Source organism: Chrysoperla carnea, chromosome X (assembly GCF_905475395.1).
Source record: "Chrysoperla carnea chromosome X, inChrCarn1.1, whole genome shotgun sequence".
Classification (NCBI taxonomy): Eukaryota; Metazoa; Arthropoda; class Insecta; order Neuroptera; family Chrysopidae; genus Chrysoperla; species Chrysoperla carnea.
The window spans coordinates 2,441,469-2,462,314 of NC_058342.1; the positions used below are offsets into that span (position 1 = coordinate 2,441,469).

Sequence of the window (20,846 nt, forward strand, 5' to 3'; positions counted from 1 at the left end):
GAGATGAGGTGCATCACTGTCTTCTTCTGAGGTTTGCACGCTCTGCACCACCTAGTGGTGGAGACCAGTTTCCTTACATTATTATTATTATTGTTATTATTATTATTATTATTTTTACAATATAATTTTCTTTAAATATTTCAATTATAATTTTTATTCAGTAATTTCTGCTTTTTCCAAAACAAAAACTTCATCAGCTTCATCTTCCTTCATTAGATAATTTTCAACAATTTCTTTCACTTGCACAAAATCACAGAGTTCATCTGATGTAAAAACATTATAGAAAGATTGCTCAAACAATAACAGTCCCACAATTCTATCTGTTTGCCCCGTAGAAATATTGTTTATAATCCAGGCCCACTTTTGCATATCTTCATTGTTTGACGATGGTGAAAATTTTATATTTAAATCCATTTGTTCCACCTTATCAATAAGGAAGTTCAATAATTCTGGCCGTCCACATTTAATTGTTTCGTTAATTAATGATTTAAAATACTTTGTTAAAGCATTGTTTATAGTACTTAAACTACAATTTTGTTTAATCATAGTTACAACAGACGCATTATCACTATCAGTACCAAAGTCTTGCATTGTTTAAAAATTGTTTTCTATAATAATTTAATAATAAAAACATCCACTTGTGTTCAAACTAATACTAAATTGTTATTTGTACACACTTTACCTAAAAACAACAATTAAATGTTTTAATTTTGCCCCCACTCCAATTCACTAATACAAACACTTTTCTTACTTCGGGATTTATCACAACAGCTCTGAAACAATTAAAAATAATAAATTAGATAGATATGAACAACATTAAAAATAAAATTAATATGTACAATGTTCAATTCGTTATGTTTTTGGTGGAATTTTGAATTTTAAAAAAAACTAACATAAATCACTACCTAGTAAAAGATAGAAAAAATAGTGCGTAACTTCTCTATTGTTGGGGCGATGGTCGCTGGTTTAAGAAAAACTGAAATATTTCCCAACAATGAGCGAGTTTTAAGAACCTTTGAGATTAACGGACTGTATGAAAAAAAAATATATATGTACTCACCGGTTTTTTATCCAGGTTGATACTATTTGAATAATAAAAAGTTTATATTTAAAGGTTTGATAGGATAAGTCTCAGGAGAAAGGAATTTGGGATAATTTATCAAACCTTTACGTTGAATTTCTTCACGTTTTGCTACTGTTGGTTATTGACTTTTAATTGATGCACCTTTCTTTATATGGCAAATTGAACGGGTAAACTTCCAACACGTGGGCCACTCGAGTAATATCGAATATTGCGTAAATCACCTCAATGGCGCGAAAAGTAGGAAATGCTAAGTTCACTACACTAAATCACATAATTCACTGGGAACTATTCGACTTTGGATCCAAAATTAAACTTGATTATCAAGATGAAAATCGATTAAGAAATTAAGCTTTAACACATTGTTAAATTGAAAATTAAATGCTGAACACCACGCGTTTCACCATTGAAAAAAATTGAAACTTTTGAAAAAGAGAACAGAATCACTGACTCGACTTTTAAATTATATTTTTAGATTGATTAATTAAATCAACCGAACGAAACGATCTATTCAGATCGAAAACGAATTAATTATAAAATAAAAAAAGTAAAAAGTTATGAACTCAGTTAATTCGGTCGGCCCGCATGGCCGACCGATTTAAAAATGAGTAAACAAGAGACAACGATGAGAATGATTGGTGGATTCTTGGTAAAGTCAGTTAGTACCAACTCATTATTAATTAAAATCACCAAAGAAAAAAGTAAAAACACTAACTTGTGAAATGTCCCTAACATAAGTCGCCCCCCCAAATTCGATAGAATTTGAGCCTACCTAAACAAAAAGGGAAAAATTCAGTTACATGGGACCGAACAAATTGAAAATGTCAACAATGTACATGAAAGAAGAGAAAACAAAGAATATTTGAAATCTAACGGATAAAATATTTGAATTCCAAAAAAAAATAAATAAATGGGGGAGCGAAGGATAAAATGGGATTACTCGATCGACCCACGCAGTGGAAACAGTCTAGCGACCGCCCGAGTAACTACTTGCTGATCCGCAAGTTTTAAATCGGCAACACGAGGTATACCGTCTGCAGACATGTGAAGTCTGATTATACGACCAATAGGCCAAGAAAGTGGGGGAGTTTGATCCCCTTTTACTAATACGACATCCCCAACCTCAGGGGTGGCGGCAGGCGATTTCCATTTGTTTCTTTGAATTAAAGTATTTAAATACTCTTTCGACCAACGTTTCCAAAAACTTTGAACCAAGCGTCGCAGGTTCAGCCAACGGTCACGAACGGGCTGTTCACAAGGTGGGTAACGTTCGGGCAACGAGGTCAAGGGGGTGCCGGTAAGAAAGTGTCCAGGGGTTAAATAAGACGATGCCTCAGAAGGATCAGCAGGCAGATCGCACAGTGGGCGACTGTTCAACACCGCTTCAATGCGGGCGAATATCGTGAAATAATCTTCAACGGAATAGGAAGATTCCTTGAACATGCGTTTGAGGAGCGATTTGGCGGACTTGACGCCAGCTTCCCACAAACCCCCGAACCAAGGTGCATATGCACAGTTGAAATGCCATTGTACATTTTTAAGAGACAAATAATCGGAGATGTTCTCGCGATTTTCTTTTAAGAAAATAGAAATTTCATTTAAAAGGCGTGAGGCGCCAAGAAAATTCCGACCTTGATCGGAATATATGTCGGATGGAAGACTCCGACGAGCTACAAATCGATCCAGTGCTGCTAGAAAGCATTGAGTAGTGAGTTCTGAAGCGAACTCAAGATGGACACATTTTGTGGAAAAACACACAAAAATGCAGAGATAACCTTTTGTTAAACGAGGTTTACGTGGGTTGCCGGATTTAACAATGAATGGACCGGCGAAATCGACTCCGGTATGAGAAAATGGTTTCGAGGGGGTGACTCGAGATTCGGGTAAAGCTGTCATTTGAGGCGTGAAGGGCACAGCACGAAATCTGTAGCATGTGGGACAGTTACGAATCACTTTACGAACGAGACCACGAAGCCCGGGAATCCAATAAACAGCTTGAACAGAAGCTTGGACTGCTCTGGGCCCAGAATGAAGAGAACACAAATGAGCATGAACGCATATTAATTGGGAGATGTGTGCCACTTTGGGCAACAAAATGGGGTGCTTGGAAGCTGAAGAGAGTGGGGAGTGGTTGAGGCGACCACCCACTCTAATTATGGAAGATGAATCTAAAAACGGACTGAGCGAGCTGAGACTGCCTTTAAGAGCTTTATGAGCGGATAACAAACGAATTTCGGAGGAATAATAATATTTTTGAGTTATATGAATGATTTTGATTTTCGCAAAATCTAATTCAGTGACGGACAACGGACCAGAAATGGGTTCTAGATGCTGTAGGCGTGCTTTACACTGTTTGATGAAACGAAGCATCCATGCGACTACTCGGATCAAACGCGTCCATGACGAAAAGCGAGAAAATAATTCCAACATTTGATTCGGAGTAATTAAATTGGCTGCGAGAGCCAAGGGTTTAATTTCGGGCAGCTCAGCAATATTGGAAATTGTATCCGTAAAAGGAGGGGGCCACTGACTGAGAGGCTCCGAAATTAGCGATGGTCCGTGAAACCACAAGTTATGTTGAGTAGATTTGCAAAACTGATCAGGGGTCAGTCCGCGAGATGCGATATCAGCAGGGTTGACAGAAGTGTGAATATAAGACCAGCACATTTGTTGAGTAATTTGTTGAATGGCTACAACACGATTGGCAACGTAAACTTTGAGTAAATGTGGAGGAGTGTTGAGCCAATATAAAACAATGTGAGCATCGGTGAATAAACGTGGAGGAATTTTGAACAAATTCGGCATAGTTTGACGGACAGACGAGACGAGTTTACTAAGCAGAAGTGCTCCGCAGAGTTCCAGGCGCGGTATGCTCAGGGTTTTTAATGGAGCTACCTTAGTTTTAGCAGCAAATAAATTTGATGTTATTGAATATCCATTATCACAACAGAGATAAAGCACAGCTGCGTATCCAAGCTGACTCGCGTCAGAGAAACCGGCCAACCATACCGACCTACTTTCTGAAGGAGCAATAAAACGGGGAATGCGAATTTGAGCTACTAGATACATGTTTTGTTGATGGAGGTCCCAAATTTGACGAATATGTGGAGGTACGGGGTCGTCCCACCCTGATTGATCTAACCATAACTTTTGCAGAATACATTTCAAGCTAAAGGTAATAGGTGCTAAATAACCCAAAGGATCATACACTCCTGCCACATGTGAAAGCAAAGTGCGTTTTGTCAAAACGTTTTCGAATGATTTAAATTGAAATAGAAAACTATCTGTGTTTGGGTCCCACAGCAGCCCAAGTATTTTGAACACAGTCTCCGTTTCGAACATAAATGGCGTCTCGATGTGATCTACAGGGAGATCAGCTAATATAGAAGGATCGTTACTAGTCCATTTTCGCAACTCAAAACCTCCCCTACTCATTAAAGTTTGTAATTGTGTCATTAAAGTTTTGGCTTGTTCAGGAGACGAAGCACCAGTAATGATATCATCAACGTAAGTGTTGTGCAAAAGGGCTTGAGAAGCCAAAGGATAATGATTGCCTTCGTCGATAACTAATTGTTTAAGGCACCTTTGTGCAAGAAAAGCGGAAGGAACTAATCCGTATGTTACGGTATTTAGTTCAAATTCAACGACGTCGGATTCAGTGGATGGTCGGTAAAATATATGCTGATAAATGCGATCTTCTGGACGTACCAAAATTTGTCGATACATTTGACGTATATCAGAACACAAGGCTATTGAGTTAAAACGGAATGAGTAAAGGATATCCGAGATATCGTCTTGTAATTTAGGACCGGCCAACAATAATGAATTTAAAGAAATTTTGTTATAACCTGGGTCCGAGGCGTTAAAAACAACACGTAATTTGGTGGATGTATTAGTGTCCTTAGTGACACAATGATGGGGAATTATGTAACTTGATGAGTTAGTTGCCCTTGACATGTGACATAATGAAATGTATTCATCCATGAATTCGGTATACGCCTTGTATTTTTGTGGAAATTTAGACAATCTTTTTTCCAAATTAATAAAGGAAGCGAGTGAACGCTCCTTGTTGAAAAGGGCAGGGAGGCTGCCCGGACGAAACGGAAGAGCGACAATGTATCGACCCGTTGAGTCACGCGAATGCGTGTCTTTAAAATGGCGTTCCGCCAAAATATCTGAAGGATTTGAGGGGATGGAAACCGAAACTTCTTCAGTTTCCCAAAAATTTTGTAAGTGATCACTTATTTGAGCAGTGCTCAGAAGTGAAATGGGTTGAGTAGGGGGCTTGCCCTCAACAGGACCGATAATTAACCACCCAAAAATAGTGTTTATGGCGGAAGGAAATCCCTGAATAGTTTGAGAATCCGTACATGACAATATAGAGGGGAACAAATCTGCCCCTATTAAGAAATCCACGGGGGATGATTTATGCATTTATGCAGTATTGTGTAATATTATGGGGACAATGTTCAGATTGTACACGAATATTTATACTACAAAAAAGAATTATTCGGCTCATGTTTAATCTTGATTATCGAGAATCATGTGTTAATCACTTTAAGCGGAATAATTTGCTAACATTTTATGGCATTTATTACTACGAGCTATTAATATTTATCAGAAAAAATTATCAAAACCTACCACTTAGAAATGAAATACATGATTATAACACTCGTCATAATAATGATTTGCATATTGCAAACTACAGATTGCAAAAGTTCAAAAACTCTCCGGAAATTATTGGAAGTGAATTGTACAATAATCTTCCCGGAGAGTTAAAAAACATAGAGAGCATGCCAAAATTTAAACGTGAGCTGAAGAAGCATATTGTAACGTCGTGCCCATACAGGTTAATTTAATTTATTTATAGTTTAATTTAATTTATTTAATTTCATGTTGACTATACCTATGTACGTTTGTATCTTATGGTGAAAATAAATAATAATAATAATAATAATATAAAATTGGCTATCTGCCAATTTGAGTGACGTGAAGCGACTGATGACTTCTTGAGACAATTCAACTGAAGGTAAATTTAACGAAATAGTAGACATGACATATGCAGTTGTAGAGACTTTTATGTCAGAATATTTTGACTTTAAAATACACGAAACCGTACCATGACAAGAGGTTTCGGTGGCGCCAATACCCGAAATTTGAGTTGAAGTGGGTTTAATGGGTAAACCCAGAGCACGACAACATGATAATGAAATAATTGACACTTGGGAGCCAGGGTCCACAAGTGCCCGAACAGAAAAATAATTACCACTGGGGGTATTAATTAAAATTTGAGCTGTGCCCAGTAAGACCCCTTATGGGTTTTGGGCATATGAAGTACATGACAGCGCCGGGATGTCGTTACCGGTGCTGTGAGGGGGTTGAGTGCTTAAGTTTGAGGGAGACGCATTCAAGTCCGAAACGGTGGCTTTGGTTGCCGACGTGACCGGTGATTGAAACCCAGGATGAAGGGTAGTGTGATGTTGATTAGAATCACACTTGCGACATACATTTTTAGAAGCACATTGGCTTCGAAGATGAGAACCTAAACAATTGAAACAACGAGTAAGTGATTTTAAATATTGATATTTATTCGATAATTCCATTTTTAAAAATGAAGGACAAGCTGCGAGATTATGAGGGCCTCTGCAGCGAATACATTTTGAAATCTGAGAGTTTTGTTTAAATGAAGAAATTTTATTCGTGTTGTGAGCGGTGTTTACTAAAAATGATTTGGGTTTATTTGTTTTTGGAAACGTTGAGCTACTGGTGCGAGTAGATGGTAATTGCAACTCTAATGAGCGAAGCTGATTAGTAACAAACGTGATTAAATCCGTGTATGACGGAATCTCCTTGTCTGAATGACGCAACTCAAATTCACGGCGCATATTAGTGTCCAGATTATTTAGTGTTAAGTTGAAAAAAATGAAATCAATTAAATCTGGTAAATCCATAGAGCGAATAGATTTTACTGCAGTTTCATGAGTGGTGAGAAATGAATTTAAATTATTTAAATTAGACAAATGGGTTGTCTTGAACTCTAAAATTTTTTGTAAATAAAAACTGGCTATGCGCCTTTTGTTGTTGTAGCGAAAACGTAATGCTTCGTATGCTAATGGATAGTTTTCGGTAGTTAAGGCAAACCCAGAAATCACAGATGCCGCGTCCCCTTTCAACGAGGTTTTAAGGTATCGAAATTTGCAAATATTGTCCATATGTTTTGAATGGACAAGGCTGTCAAATATGGAAATAAATTCCAACCAAGAATCTATATCGCCATTGAATTGGGGTAAATTAATACGAGCTAAACTGTTATCCTGTTGAAGAGGTTTGATTGAATCAACCGATGTTGAATCAGAAACTTTGGCTGGCATTAACGCCTTCAATTTGTGGTAATGCAGCTCGATTGAAAATGTCAACTGATCGTAAGCTATTTGAGCCGAAACTGTTTCGATTCGCTTACGTTTTTCTACAGCAGAATTAAATTTCAAAATATCACTTTGAATTATTTTATGATTTTCAATGAAGGATGGCAGTTTTTTATATAATAATTCACACTGTAAGAAATCTGCTTGTGTAAGACCCCTTACAGTGTCATAAATCGCGTTTACTTGCGCAAAGGCATTTTCACGATGAAGGACTAGGTTTTCCTTCACTGCTTCCATGTTTTCTCCATATTGGAGTAAGCTGTCAATAACTTGTGCCATACTTGAATGAAAATGCAAATAAAATTGAAAAAAGGAATAATATTAATTGATGAAGGATTGATAAAACAATCAAATGACTTTAACTAATTAAAATATTATTGATGAGCGATACGTTGATGATTTCAATCGAATTACAGAACCACTGAAATTAAATTTGTTTAAAATCAAAAGAAAAAATTTTTAATAAATTAAAGTAATCAGCAGAGTTACTCGGACAGTCAGTATTATATATGAATTGAAATTTTTTGAAAAACTCGAATACTTGAGAGTGAATGAAAATCAATGAATGAATAATGAATTTATTTGATACCCAAGAATAAAATAAAAAAATAAAGAATTGAAATAAAAGTATGAAATTAATTAATTTAAAAAAAAATCAATCAAAGTCAATAACCATGGTTTACGAATTTTCCCTATAAGAAATTGAAACTAATTAAATCAATTGAGTATTAAATAATATTGAATTAATACGAAATTTTAATCAAATGCGATTTAATTAAAGGAATTTTAAATTTTTTCAGAAAAATTGAAATTAACAATTAAAGTCAAAAAAAAGTAAATTATTTACATTTATTTTTGAAATGTCATTTAATAAATTTTGACAATTGAAAAATACAATGTAAATATTATGATTTGTGATTTGAACAAAAAAAAATAGTCAATAGTGACATTTATTTTATGAAAAGAGTAGTTTTTTATTATTAGTCAAATCATGAATATCAAAATGACGTCGAATATTGTTTTTCAAAATAGCATGAATTAATTACGTAATTGTTTGTCCAGAACAAAAACACGAAAAAACACGTGATTATTTGAATTGAATGAAAAAACGTATATTTGGCTTGAAGTGACCAAAAATGTTGGGGCGATGGTCGCTGGTTTAAGAAAAACTGAAATATTTCCCAACAATGAGCGAGTTTTAAGAACCTTTGAGATTAACGGACTGTATGAAAAAAAAATATAAATGTACTCACCGGTTTTTTATCCAGGTTGATACTATTTGAATAATAAAAAGTTTATATTTAAAGGTTTGATAGGATAAATCTCAGGAGAAATGAATTTGGGATAATTTATCAAACCTTTACGTTGAATTTCTTCACGTTTTGCTACTGTTGGTTATTGACTTTTAATTGATGCACCTTTCTTTATATGGCAAATTGAACGGGTAAACTTCCAACACGTGGGCCACTCGAGTAATATCGAATATTGCGTAAATCACCTCAATGGCGCGAAAAGTAGGAAATGCTAAGTTCACTACACTAAATCACATAATTCACTGGGAACTATTCGACTTTGGATCCAAAATTAAACTTGATTATCAAGATGAAAATCGATTAAGAAATTAAGCTTTAACACATTGTTAAATTGAAAATTAAATGCTGAACACCACGCGTTTCACCATTGAAAAAAATTGAAACTTTTGAAAAAGAGAACAGAATCACTGACTCGACTTTTAAATTATATTTTTAGATTGATTAATTAAATCAACCGAACGAAACGATCTATTCAGATCGAAAACGAATTAATTATAATATAAAAAAAGTAAAAAGTTATGAACTCAGTTAATTCGGTCGGCCCGCATGGCCGACCGATTTAAAAATGAGTAAACAAGAGACAACGATGAGAATGATTGGTGGATTCTTGGTATAGTCAGTTAGTACCAACTCATTATTAATTAAAATCACCAAAGAAAAAAGTAAAAACACTAACTTGTGAAATGTCCCTAACATCTATTTTTATAGTACATTTTTGCTACTCGCACTAATCCCAACGGACTTTAATTTGGAACTTGATCGGATCAACATCGAAATTTAGTAACTTCATCATCATTGTAAGAACAGCTTCGGATGCTTACATCATTATAAATTTTAATACCACAACCAAAAATATTTTCGTAAAGAGTACCACGTTTTTGAATCGATCAAGTATCCTTTTGGTATATTTAAATTATGTCATTATTAATTCGATATTCCTATCAACTGCATCCATCTTTGAAATTGTACGTATTCGATTTAACTTATTTTTGGATTTCATTAATAATTTTCTGAAATTAATCAAGGTTAGTAAAATAAAACTATTTTCATTATATACAGTTACTATGCAAATAGTTTCTACGATTTAATTTAATTTAATTTAATTTAATCGTGTTAATAATCAAAACATTGTAAGAATTATTTAATCAAAAGATATTTTCTAGTATGGTTAAATAATTATCGATATAGATTTTAACTTACCAATTATGGTTTGTCGTAATTTAATTTAGTAATCCTTTTAACATTGTTTGTTTTGTCGAAAGCAATTATTATTGAATTTTATCGGGGGTTATACACGCTGGCTATATGGTTTTTTTTATATAACCGAATCCTGAAATATTCAAAGATTTTTGAGATTTTTTACGAATGTTGAAATGAAACTTTATTTGATTCTAAGTACATCATTCGTATTTTGATAATTGAATTAATTTTCTACTTATTTACTTACATTTATTTAATATTGTGAATGTATTTTCACTTTTTATATCGGATAGTTGTTTTTGATGTATATAGATTTATTTTGAGGTTAAAAATGATCTGACTTTCGTTTAATGTGTTATTTGGTATACAGATATCTAAATTTAGTGTGGACTGTCTTCAGTCCACCGAAATGTAATATTAAATATTTGTAGATTATATATATGTACGCTATTTATGTATTTATATTGTATTTTTGAATTCAAAAAACTATTTTTATATTTAATATTTGCTTGTTTAAAAGATAATACAAGCCAAAATAAGTTGTTACAGCTTTCTCTTATAAATAAATTATTATTGTTGCAGTATAGTGACAATCAAATATATTTTTAGTCTTATTTTTCTTATATATCCTTTCAGATCCAATAAGTATCTTTAAAGCGCTAAGCAAAAAATATTTACGAACCTATGTAACGAATCGGGCGGGCCCAGCGATTACCTTCCACTTTTATGTTAATTATCCTTAAACTTAAAAACAGTATGGTTCACTCTGCCAGACTTTCAAATGGGTTTTCTTATAGATTTTGGGACTAAGCATCAACATGTAGGACTTTTACCAAATTAACACACCCGCATCTCATATAATAAAAGTTGAGATTCTCAAGCAAACTGCGTTTATAGTCCTCAAAAGTAAGTTTTCGGATAGCTGACTTTTTGAGACCCTTGGATCGTTTAGGCTGTTTTTTATTTTGACTTTCTTATTGCGAAGTGGTATACCATAGACGTTGTCGGGTGCGTAGTCAGCCGTATCAAAACGATCAATATCCTGCTTCATAACCTCATAGACATCAATTTTACGTACTGCATATATCAGGCTGTCCATGTCGGTAAATAATGATCACCAACTCCTATACATTTTCTTGACCATATCGAGGGTACAGATAGTTGTAATGGAAATCAACCAGATTCGTTTTCGAATCATCCAAAATAACGTTGAGGATTTCTTTCAACCGGGAATAATGCAGACATTACCGATTACAGAAAACATTGGTGATCCAAATTACGGACATTTATCACACCCTTTTTGTTTTTGATGACTGAGGGTAATTCACAAAATGTTCCGGCTGTGATTGAAGTGTACTTATTCATGTGTACTTGAATATTTTTGATCATATAAAGAGCCCATCCGCTGTCTCGTTCCTGAAATTCTTCGAATTTCTTCAACAGGTAACTTTTTCTTGGCTGACGTTATGAATGTTTTCACATCCTCCTCTTTTGTGATGGGTTTTATCCAATTACCCGTGAACACAATATACACCTGAAAAAAAATTAAGGATCTCATTAGACTATTTTAATATAAATCTTAAATTTTACTTACCTTGAGGAGATGCTTCAACAATTCCCGGTGAACGTGACGTCGGAACATAGGAAATGCCCGGTTGAAAAAGAAAATTGGATCTTTGTAATCCAAATTAGTAATCATACCAGTTTTCACCCTGCAATGGTGGTGGGTTTCGATTGTCTCCCAAATTAAATGTTGATTTTGTTTCTTTACTACACAACCTCCTTGTTTAACTAAATCTAAACGTAATCGGTGAAGTAACCGCTGGTATGATTTACATAAGCTAATAATTGCATCAAGGCGTAGAGGATTTTCTTTCTTTAAAACAAGTATACGCTTAAATAACCGTAAATTTATTTGTTAGGAATTTAACGGAATTAAACTTTTAGGCGATTCAAATCCGAAAATCACGGTTAAATTTAATTGATAAAAACTGACTCACCTGTTTTAACCCGGTGTTTTCGTGATTTCGTCTTTGCTAGTACGGTTGTTTATGAGCTCAATTTTAACCTCTAACAATTTCGACGTGTGGAGGTTTCACGTGGGTTTACCAAGCGAAGATAACAGATGAACCAATTTACAATCAATCACAATCAATAATTTACAACTAAATGGACACTTATTTGTTTCTTAAAACCTTCGTTCACTACTATGTCGAACACGGTTTAACTTTTACAAAAAAAAAACGGTTGTAATAAAAACCTAGGCCAGTATCCGATCTAAGCGGATGCTAAACTATAACTACTTAAAAAGAATGGGCGCGCGTCTACCCGTGTTTACAGTTGTTTACTATTTTTTTACTTAATTTCGCACATTGGCCCCAACATATTTTATTTATTCTTATCCAACGCTCAGCTTCCTCTGCCGACTTAATGAGCCTCAACACTCTCTCCATTTTCTTCATCATATCCATGTTACCACCTTGGGGTATAGCGTTTACCGTCTACATAACATGTTTCTCGTATGTATCCATCTTTCGAAACAATTATATTTAAATTCCACAATGACATTCAAAAATTTATACACTCACTGTTATATCGGGAATTAACACAATAAAATATACGTTACCGAACGTTCAATGTTATATGATTATATGTGTAATTCAAATATACAAAATGTTTAAGATAAAATATATAGGGTGTTTCAATAAATGGTATTCAGATAGTTAAATCTACCATGAATGGGATAAGAAATAAAATTTCCAATTTACTTTGCGAAGCCCAGTTTTATTAATTAAATATCTTAAATTATTAAAATATTTAATTAATAAAAGTGGACTTAGCAAAGTAAAGTGGAAATTTTATTTCTTATCCTAATTATGGAGTTCCACAAAGTAAAGCTCTCTACAATTAACTACTATGAATGATTTAAAAACAGTTTTCTCCGACAAAGATCAACAATAGTTTTATATGATCACCAACTCCAAAAATTTAGTGTCTAATCTCATATCACTTGTCGACTTATCATTTAGATCATGATTCTAACAAGTTAGGACTTGATGAAAGCATCACATTGCAGGTAAGAGTCAACGGTTTTTCCATTTATTGACAAATGTTATCGTTCGACCGGAAGATGATATCTGAATTCTGGGAATTCATCCAATTAAAATTACGAAATTTCAAAACAAGTTAGGACCCGAGGGAAACATCCTTTGAAGATAAGGGTCAACGGTTTTTCCAAAAATACATAAATGTTATCGTACGACCGGAAGATGACATCCTCTTCTCTGTTTTCTTATCCAGCTCCAACAGCTTATCAACTTACGCTCCCGCCCCCACCCCCACCCATTCCAACCACGCCCTATTTTTCCCCGCACAAATTCAAACATCTACACCCAAATTCATGACGTCACTTTAGCCGAGATCCCAACCAATATAAGCGACGTCAGCGCCATCCCTCAACTTTCGGTGGACTTTACCCGAGGACACAACCAAGATAAGCGACTGCAGCGCCACTTACAACTCTGGTATATACCTTCTGAGATGATTGCTGCAAGTTCCAAAATCGAACCTGACCTTTATCTCTAGAATACCTCGAACCTGTTAAAATAACCTATCTGGATCTAAATATACTCATCATTAACTGGAACAAATGGATCAAAACTTACAATCGCAATTAAATAAACCATTTTTGATAAGATATGAAAGTACGATATGTCAATGGACGTGTTATGATGGAATTGGTTTATTATTAGCTCTAGTACTTCACTACATCTACAAATATGGAATCATTAAAGTATTAATCAAATAATTATCAAACTTATTTAAACGTCCGTCAGTCCACGCGACGTCCGTTGGTCCGTCTGTCTTCTGAGTCGGTGGTACGTTAGTCTGTCTAATGTCCTGGTCAAGCAGGCTCCTTCCCTGCACCGCAGCGATGTGGAACCTACTAAAAGAAAAAATTTGGAAAACGGTTGACCCTGCAGGTCATCCCTGTAACTTCCCGCTAAGTATCGCGATAACTTTAGAATGAATAAACTGATTTTCACGCGGTTGGTGACATTCGACGCAGTTTTTGAAGCTTCATGAAGAATCTTTAAGTTTCAATTGATAGAACAAAAAATTTCGAGGTTATTCCGAAAAAACGCTTTTTTGATGTTGAGAGTTGATTAGTTTTTGGAATTGATCGACACAGCCGTTTAAAAGTTATTCGAAAAAAACCACTTAAAAAAAAAATTTTTTTTCAGTTTTTTTTGAGATTTCTCGAAATCTATCGGTTCGAATCGGTCCAAATAATAAATCTTAGTTTGGTCAAGCTCTTTCGAATGGCACCAACCGCGATCAAATCGGACAAGCCGTTCAAAAGTTATGTGAGGTTTACATACATCCACACACACACACACACACACTCTCATTCATACATACAGCCATACAGACACCCTCGCGGAAGTAGTCAGGGAAGCTTCCTGACACCTTAAAACGTCGAGATCTGATGAAAACTCGATTTTGGCAAAACGGGGTGAAAACAATAACTTCCCTATTTTCTTAGCGGGAAGTTAAAAAAAATAGAATAAAAGAAACTTACAGGGCTGTTACTTGAAGACAGTCTGATGCAATCTCAATGAACGAAGGGTGCTTATGATGACAGCCGTCTGCAGAGAAGAGATAAGGTGACGAAGATGAGACCTGCTGACCGGAATTTGAGATTGATTCGTCTCGAGAGTGGGACGAATTCCGCCAAGACAACCGATAATGAGGACAACCATTTTGACTGAGTAGCCAGGGTGTAGTTGTCGTAGTTCTTGTAAGAGATCAAGGTATTTAGTCCGTTTTTGCTCCTCCTTCGTGACTATGTTCGTTTCTGCAGGCGCAGAGAACTCGATGACGTACATAGTCTTGGATGAGATATCCTGGAGCACTATATCAAGCTTAGTAGCAGAGAGCTGCCTGGTAGTTGGGAACGAGAAATTCCAGAAGATAATGCATTTCTCGTTCTTGTCGACGGACTCGATCTCGCCTGGAGCATATGGTAGGCCTGGCGTAGAGTCCACTTCATCCTTGTGTCTCAAGAAGTAGTACAGCACGCGGAGGGCAGCGTTATGGCGATATGAAGTGTTTATTATTGTACTTTATTGTACTTCTATTGTAAAAAAAATTTTTTCTTCAACATAAACTTTTATCGAGTTTATAATTAGCGCAGCTGGAACGGATTTGTTTAGAAAATACCTTACTATTAACGTCCATCGTAAACTAACGGTAACATTAAAATCAGTGTTCCAATAGTTCTACGAGTATCTTTTAAGATTTTGGGACGAACCAACGAACCAAATAAATTTATTATACACTCGACAAAAACTGTAAGATTAATTTGAAATTTTACTGGAATATGCATTGGAAAATTACTGGAATAAACTGGAAAATTTTTTGGAAAATATTGGAATTGGTAATTAGTAACATATTTTTTCAAATCAACACATTTTCGACGGTTATTCAAAACTTATAGTTAATTATCGACGCTAAAAAAATCAATTACATACAGCATATTGGTTGGACATTCGACTTCAAATATTAACTTCGTGGAGTTTTGGAATCAAGAGCATATTGGTTCAGCTATAATATGTGGAAATTGTTCATAATTCTGTTGTAAGTACATATTTTCCTTATTTATTTTCAATATCCATGCTAAGACCATATCCAATTAAGAAAAATATTAATTATTATAAAAATACGACAATTTATCGTTTTTTAATAGAAACCACGAGTCCGGGGGCATATCGGACAGCGAAGATATTATTATTTATTCATTTAAGTTAAACAATACAAATAAAATGACGCCTCCACAAGGAGTAGTTTCAATCAATTAATCTGCTAATACCGTAGAAGCATTAATAAAACAATTTCAAATACCGGACGTTATTAAAACAATTACCCCCTTCGATGGAAATAAAAACAATCTTTATAATTTTATAGATAGTGAAGATATAGCAGTAGGATTAGTATTTAGTTTAGTAGACGAAAACCTTAAAATTTTATATAGGAACGAAATTAGAAAAAAAGTAATTGGCCCTGTTTCGATCGTATTATATCAATACGGTAGAATTCGTGATTGGAATTCTATAAAAGCCATACCTATTGGACATTACGCAGACAAACGCTACGAATTCAGCCTTGCTTGCGACCCTTACTCATCACATCAAGGCAATCAACCAGCCGAAGTTTTCATTGCTAAAGTTAATTAAATTTTAGCTTGTATAATTAATAACGTATCTCTCCAAACAGAGGCAGATGAAGCAAAGAAAACAAAAATTACTTATTATAGGCAAACGGCACTCGATTGCTTCTTAACAGGTTTAAATAGAAATGTTGGAAATATTGTCAGAGCCTTCCAACCAAAAGATTTAGGAGAAGCATGGCAACGCGTGGAAACAGGACAAAACGTTTATTACAAACAAGCATCTTATCAAAATAAACCTACAACACAAAAAAGCATATTAACGCAACAATCTCAACCTAGACAAACAACGAGACATATACAAGCTCCAATCGCTAACTACAACAGAATATTTAATCACCCTAACATTAACCAGTAAGGGCATAACGCATTCGGAATTCAGCCAATACCGACCAAAACAATCATACAATAACCAAACTTACAATAACCAACCATACAATCACCAACCATACAATAACCAACCATTCAATAACCAAACCATCAAAAACAATACACCCAGAGCCAATTTCAATACTAATAATCCAACCCAAAATAAACCCCAACAAACTACCCCTAGCTAACCAAACAAGTTTATAGCAGAACCAATGGACACATCCTCAGGCAGTACTAGACGATACCATAATAACATGTTTAGACCAACAGGACCCTCTAACGTAGTATCAAAAGAACTATTTAATGTTAAAAATAACGTAGACCCGGACAACAACCCCTAATACTATGGACAATCAATTTTATCCTAACCAACGAGACTTTCAATTTTATATCCCACCTGAACAAATTGAATTCAATCAGCCTGATCTAAATCAGACTGATTACATTGAAGGCTAAGAATTTCTTGGTACAGCCTCGAAACTGCCGGAATCGTAGAATTAAATTCAAACCAAACAAATAGAATACTACCCTACATATTAATTCAGAACGGACCCATAAAATAAAATTTCTTGTTAATACAGGAGCCGACAATTACTTTATTGATCCAAAACACGTAACAAACCTAAACTTAATACCGACAGATACGTAAGTTAAAACTGCAATAAAAACTCATAAGATTTTGCACAAAGTGAAAGTCAACTTCTCAAAAGAATGAAACAACTGCAAACCACTACTGATGAATGAAACAACAAATCAGGAATGGATGACACAAGAAATGCTTTTATTGATGAAACAAAGAAAGGAATACAAGGAAGTGGACGGAATAAAATATAAAGAAACTAATAAATTGATAAAAGTAAAAATCAAGGAAGCAAAGGAGGTATGGTTTCAAAACAAATGTAAAATTATAGTACAATGCCAGGCACGACAGGCATAAAGTACACCAAGAAGTAAAGAACCTTTGTAAACTCCACAAAAAAAGTATAAATACTAAGTTCAATGAGCACAAGGACAAAGAAATTTTAATGGAAAGTGTGAAAATAAAGCAACGATGGGAACAGTAAATAGCTGAGCTATTTTATGACACTAGGCATTAATTCTATACATTGGAATATAATAACAATAATTAGCAAGAAGAACAGCTGTTTTTAATGGAAGAATTAAATCACGCACTAACAACCTTACCTGAAAACAAGTGTCCTGGTGAAGATGGCATATATGGAGAAATGTTCAAATATGCAAATGACAAATTCAAAAAAAGCATACTTCAAATGTTCAAGTACAGCTACAAACATACAGTTTTGCCAAATGATTTTTTAAAATCAATATTTATAAATCTTCCAAAAAAAAAATAAAGTTGTAGAATGTGAAGACCAGAGAACCATAAGTATAACAAGTCATGCCCTAAAAATTCTTTTGAGAATGGTTCTATACCGTATTACACCAGAATCAAAAAAGTATCTTAGTTTGCATCAAATGGGTTTTACAGAGGGAATGGGAACTAGGGAAGCAATCCTTAGCCTAGGCATATTAGAAAGGGCTTTAGAATATGGACAAACAGTTTGCACTTGTTTTATAGACTACGAAAAGGCTTTTGATAAATTAAAGCAGGAAATTTTAATGGAAATTTTGGATAAAATCATAATGGATAAAAAAATAGTCAGTCTAATCAAAATTCTTTACTGGAATCAACAAGCGGCTGTTCGTACTAATAACGGACTGACTAAATGGGTCAAAATAAAACGGGGTGTGAGCAAGGATGTGTAATGTACCACTACTTTAAAACCTATATGTGGAAAAAATAATGGAAGAATTAAGCGATATAAACAAAGGCATTAAAGTAAATGGACACATTATAAATAAAATCAGGTACGCGGATGACACTGTATTGATTGCAAATAGCGAAGAAGGTCTGCAGGTTCTGGTAAATAAAGTCTGTGAGGCAAGTGTGAACGCAGGTTTAATTCTAAACGTTAAAAAAACTGTTTGTATGGTATTTATTAATAAAGCAAAAAAGAATGACAAAAAAATTAATTTAAAGTGTGAAAATACAATTATTAAACAAGTAGAAAGAGTAAAGTACCTCGGCAAAATAATAAACAGTGATATGGAAAGTGCAGTGGAAATTAAACAAAGAATTGGGCAAGCTAAATCCATATTTAATAAATTAAGAAAGTTCTTAGTTAACAATAAACTAAACAAGTGTTTAAGAATCGAAATTTTGAAATGGTATGTGTGATCTGTGTTTTTATATTGTTGCGAGACTTGGGTGCTGAAAATCCACTCAATATGAAAATTGAATGCTTTTGAAATGTTGTGTTACCGTCGAATTTTGAAAGTGAAATGGTCTGACAAAGTGCGAAATGAAGATGTGCTGAATAAATTAAAAGTCGAGAGATCATTGGTCAGAACTATAAAAAGGAGGCAAACAGCATACTTCGGGCATTTAATCCGTGGGAAAAATTACGAGCTACAGCGAGTATTTTTGGAAGGCCAAATGAACTGTAGCAAAGTAAGAGGTAGAAAGAAAGTCAAGTGGATCGATAATATAAAAGCATGGAAAAATTTAAATTTGGAAAATCTAATTAGATATGCCAGTGATAGAAATAGATGGAGGAAGGTGGTCTCCGACATTCCTTAAAAGGAATATGGAACACACAACAAACTAGAGTTCCTAGTTTTGAAATTCCATTACTACTTTGACGGGATCATAGGTAGCCAAACATTATAAAATCCTCAAGCTAATACCGACTACAACAACCATTCTATTAAATTTACAAACACGGCAAGCAATCTGCAATGTAAACCTTGCATAGCCCTACAAGTATATACTCTAGAGGCGCGCGAAAAATTGTAAGAGTCCCCACTTTAATAAAAAATGGCGACAAACCCCAACCTCAAGTAAAACTTAATCAAAATGTTCACACAGTAACTGGTTTATACATGGCTAATAATTCACACGCAGAAGTTTTTATAACAAACGAAACCAACTCACCACAGACAGTTACCATAGCACAACCCTTAAATAGTGAATCGCTCAATAACTACCACGAGCTACACAATATACAGTCTGAGCCGATTGAAATCGAATACTCCAATAACCACGAGTTCGTTATGAAAAATATACGTATGAAACACCTAAAGAAGGAAGAACAAAACGCCTTAACCAACTGTATAGACTATAGAGTCATATTTTACACTTCTGATCAAAATTTGACTTTAACATCCGGCGTAAAACATTCTATCACAACCAAAAACGTATTATTAATTTACACATGATCATAGCTATACCCTCACTGTCACAAAGAAGAAGTTACTTAATTAACTGTCCATGGTCATCGCCAATTTGCATTGTCGCAAAAAAAAGCAGATGCTTTAGGCAAAAAAAAATGAAGATTGGCAATTAAATATAGAAAGTTCAACGAAAGGACAATAGATGACAGATATGCTCTGCCAAACATATCAGATGTACTGGGCAAATTGGGTAAATGTTGTTACTGAACAACATTATATCTCGCTAGTGGCTTTCACCAAATCGAGATGGACCCAAAGGACATACCTAAGACCGCATTCACAGTCGAAAATGGTCACTATGAATTTACTAGAATGACCTTTGGACTAAGGAACGCCCCAGCAACCTTTCAACGCGTTATGGACAATATCCTTCTAGAATAGTATATTGGAAAAATGTGTTAGTTTATACGGATATCATTATCTTCTCATCCTCCCTAACTGAACATATTGAAATGTTACGAAAAGTGTTTGAAAAATTGAGAAAACATACCTTCAAAACATAATTAGACGTTAAATGCGATTAAATGTGTATTCTTGCATCAAGAAATTGAAGTCCTGGGACATTTAGTAACCACAAACGGTATAAAAGCTAGCCCAATAAAAAAATCGAAGCGATTAAAAAATTTCGCTCTACCCAAATCAGTAACAGAGATCAAATCATTTCTCGGACTTTTAGGGTAGTAAAGAAAATTTATCAAAGATTTTGCAAAAATTACCAAGCTCATGACACGATGCTTACAGAAAGACACTCAAATAGACACAAAAAATAATGAATGTATAAAACTTTTTGAATATTGTAAAACACTTCCCACAGGAGACGCAATTTTGCTATATCCCGATTGTGAAAAACCTATAATATTAATCACAGACGCTAGTAATTTCGCCAAAAGTGCTGTGTTATCACAAGACACAGTAGGACAAGACAAACCTGT

General features: G+C 34.5%; 1 protein-coding gene across 1 annotated transcript; it reads right to left on the reverse strand.

The window, feature by feature from the left end:
• Window positions 1-644: 644 nt before the first annotated feature.
• On the reverse strand, window positions 645-7,785 carry LOC123302542. Its single transcript, XM_044885512.1, has 4 exons — window positions 7,690-7,785; window positions 4,448-5,080; window positions 752-773; window positions 645-682 (listed from the first exon to the last, which is right to left on the reverse strand). Exons 1-4 carry the CDS (start codon window positions 7,783-7,785, stop codon window positions 645-647), a joined length of 789 nt encoding a protein of 262 aa, XP_044741447.1.
• Window positions 7,786-20,846: the final 13,061 nt, after the last annotated feature.

What these genes read in the sequence shown, in the direction of transcription:
- LOC123302542 (XM_044885512.1), bottom strand. Translation starts at nt 7,785, where the DNA reads ATGGCACAAGTTATTGACAGCTTACTCCAATATGGAGAAAACATGGAA. An exon ending in GTGAAAATGCCTTTGCGCAA is followed by an intron (nt 5,081 to 7,689) that starts GTAAACGCGATT and finishes CAAAAATACAAG; the next exon opens with GCGTATACCGAATTCATGGA. An exon ending in CTGTTGTGATAAATCCCGAA is followed by an intron (nt 683 to 751) that starts GTAAGAAAAGTG and finishes TGTTGTTTTTAG; the next exon opens with GTAAAGTGTGTACAAATAAC.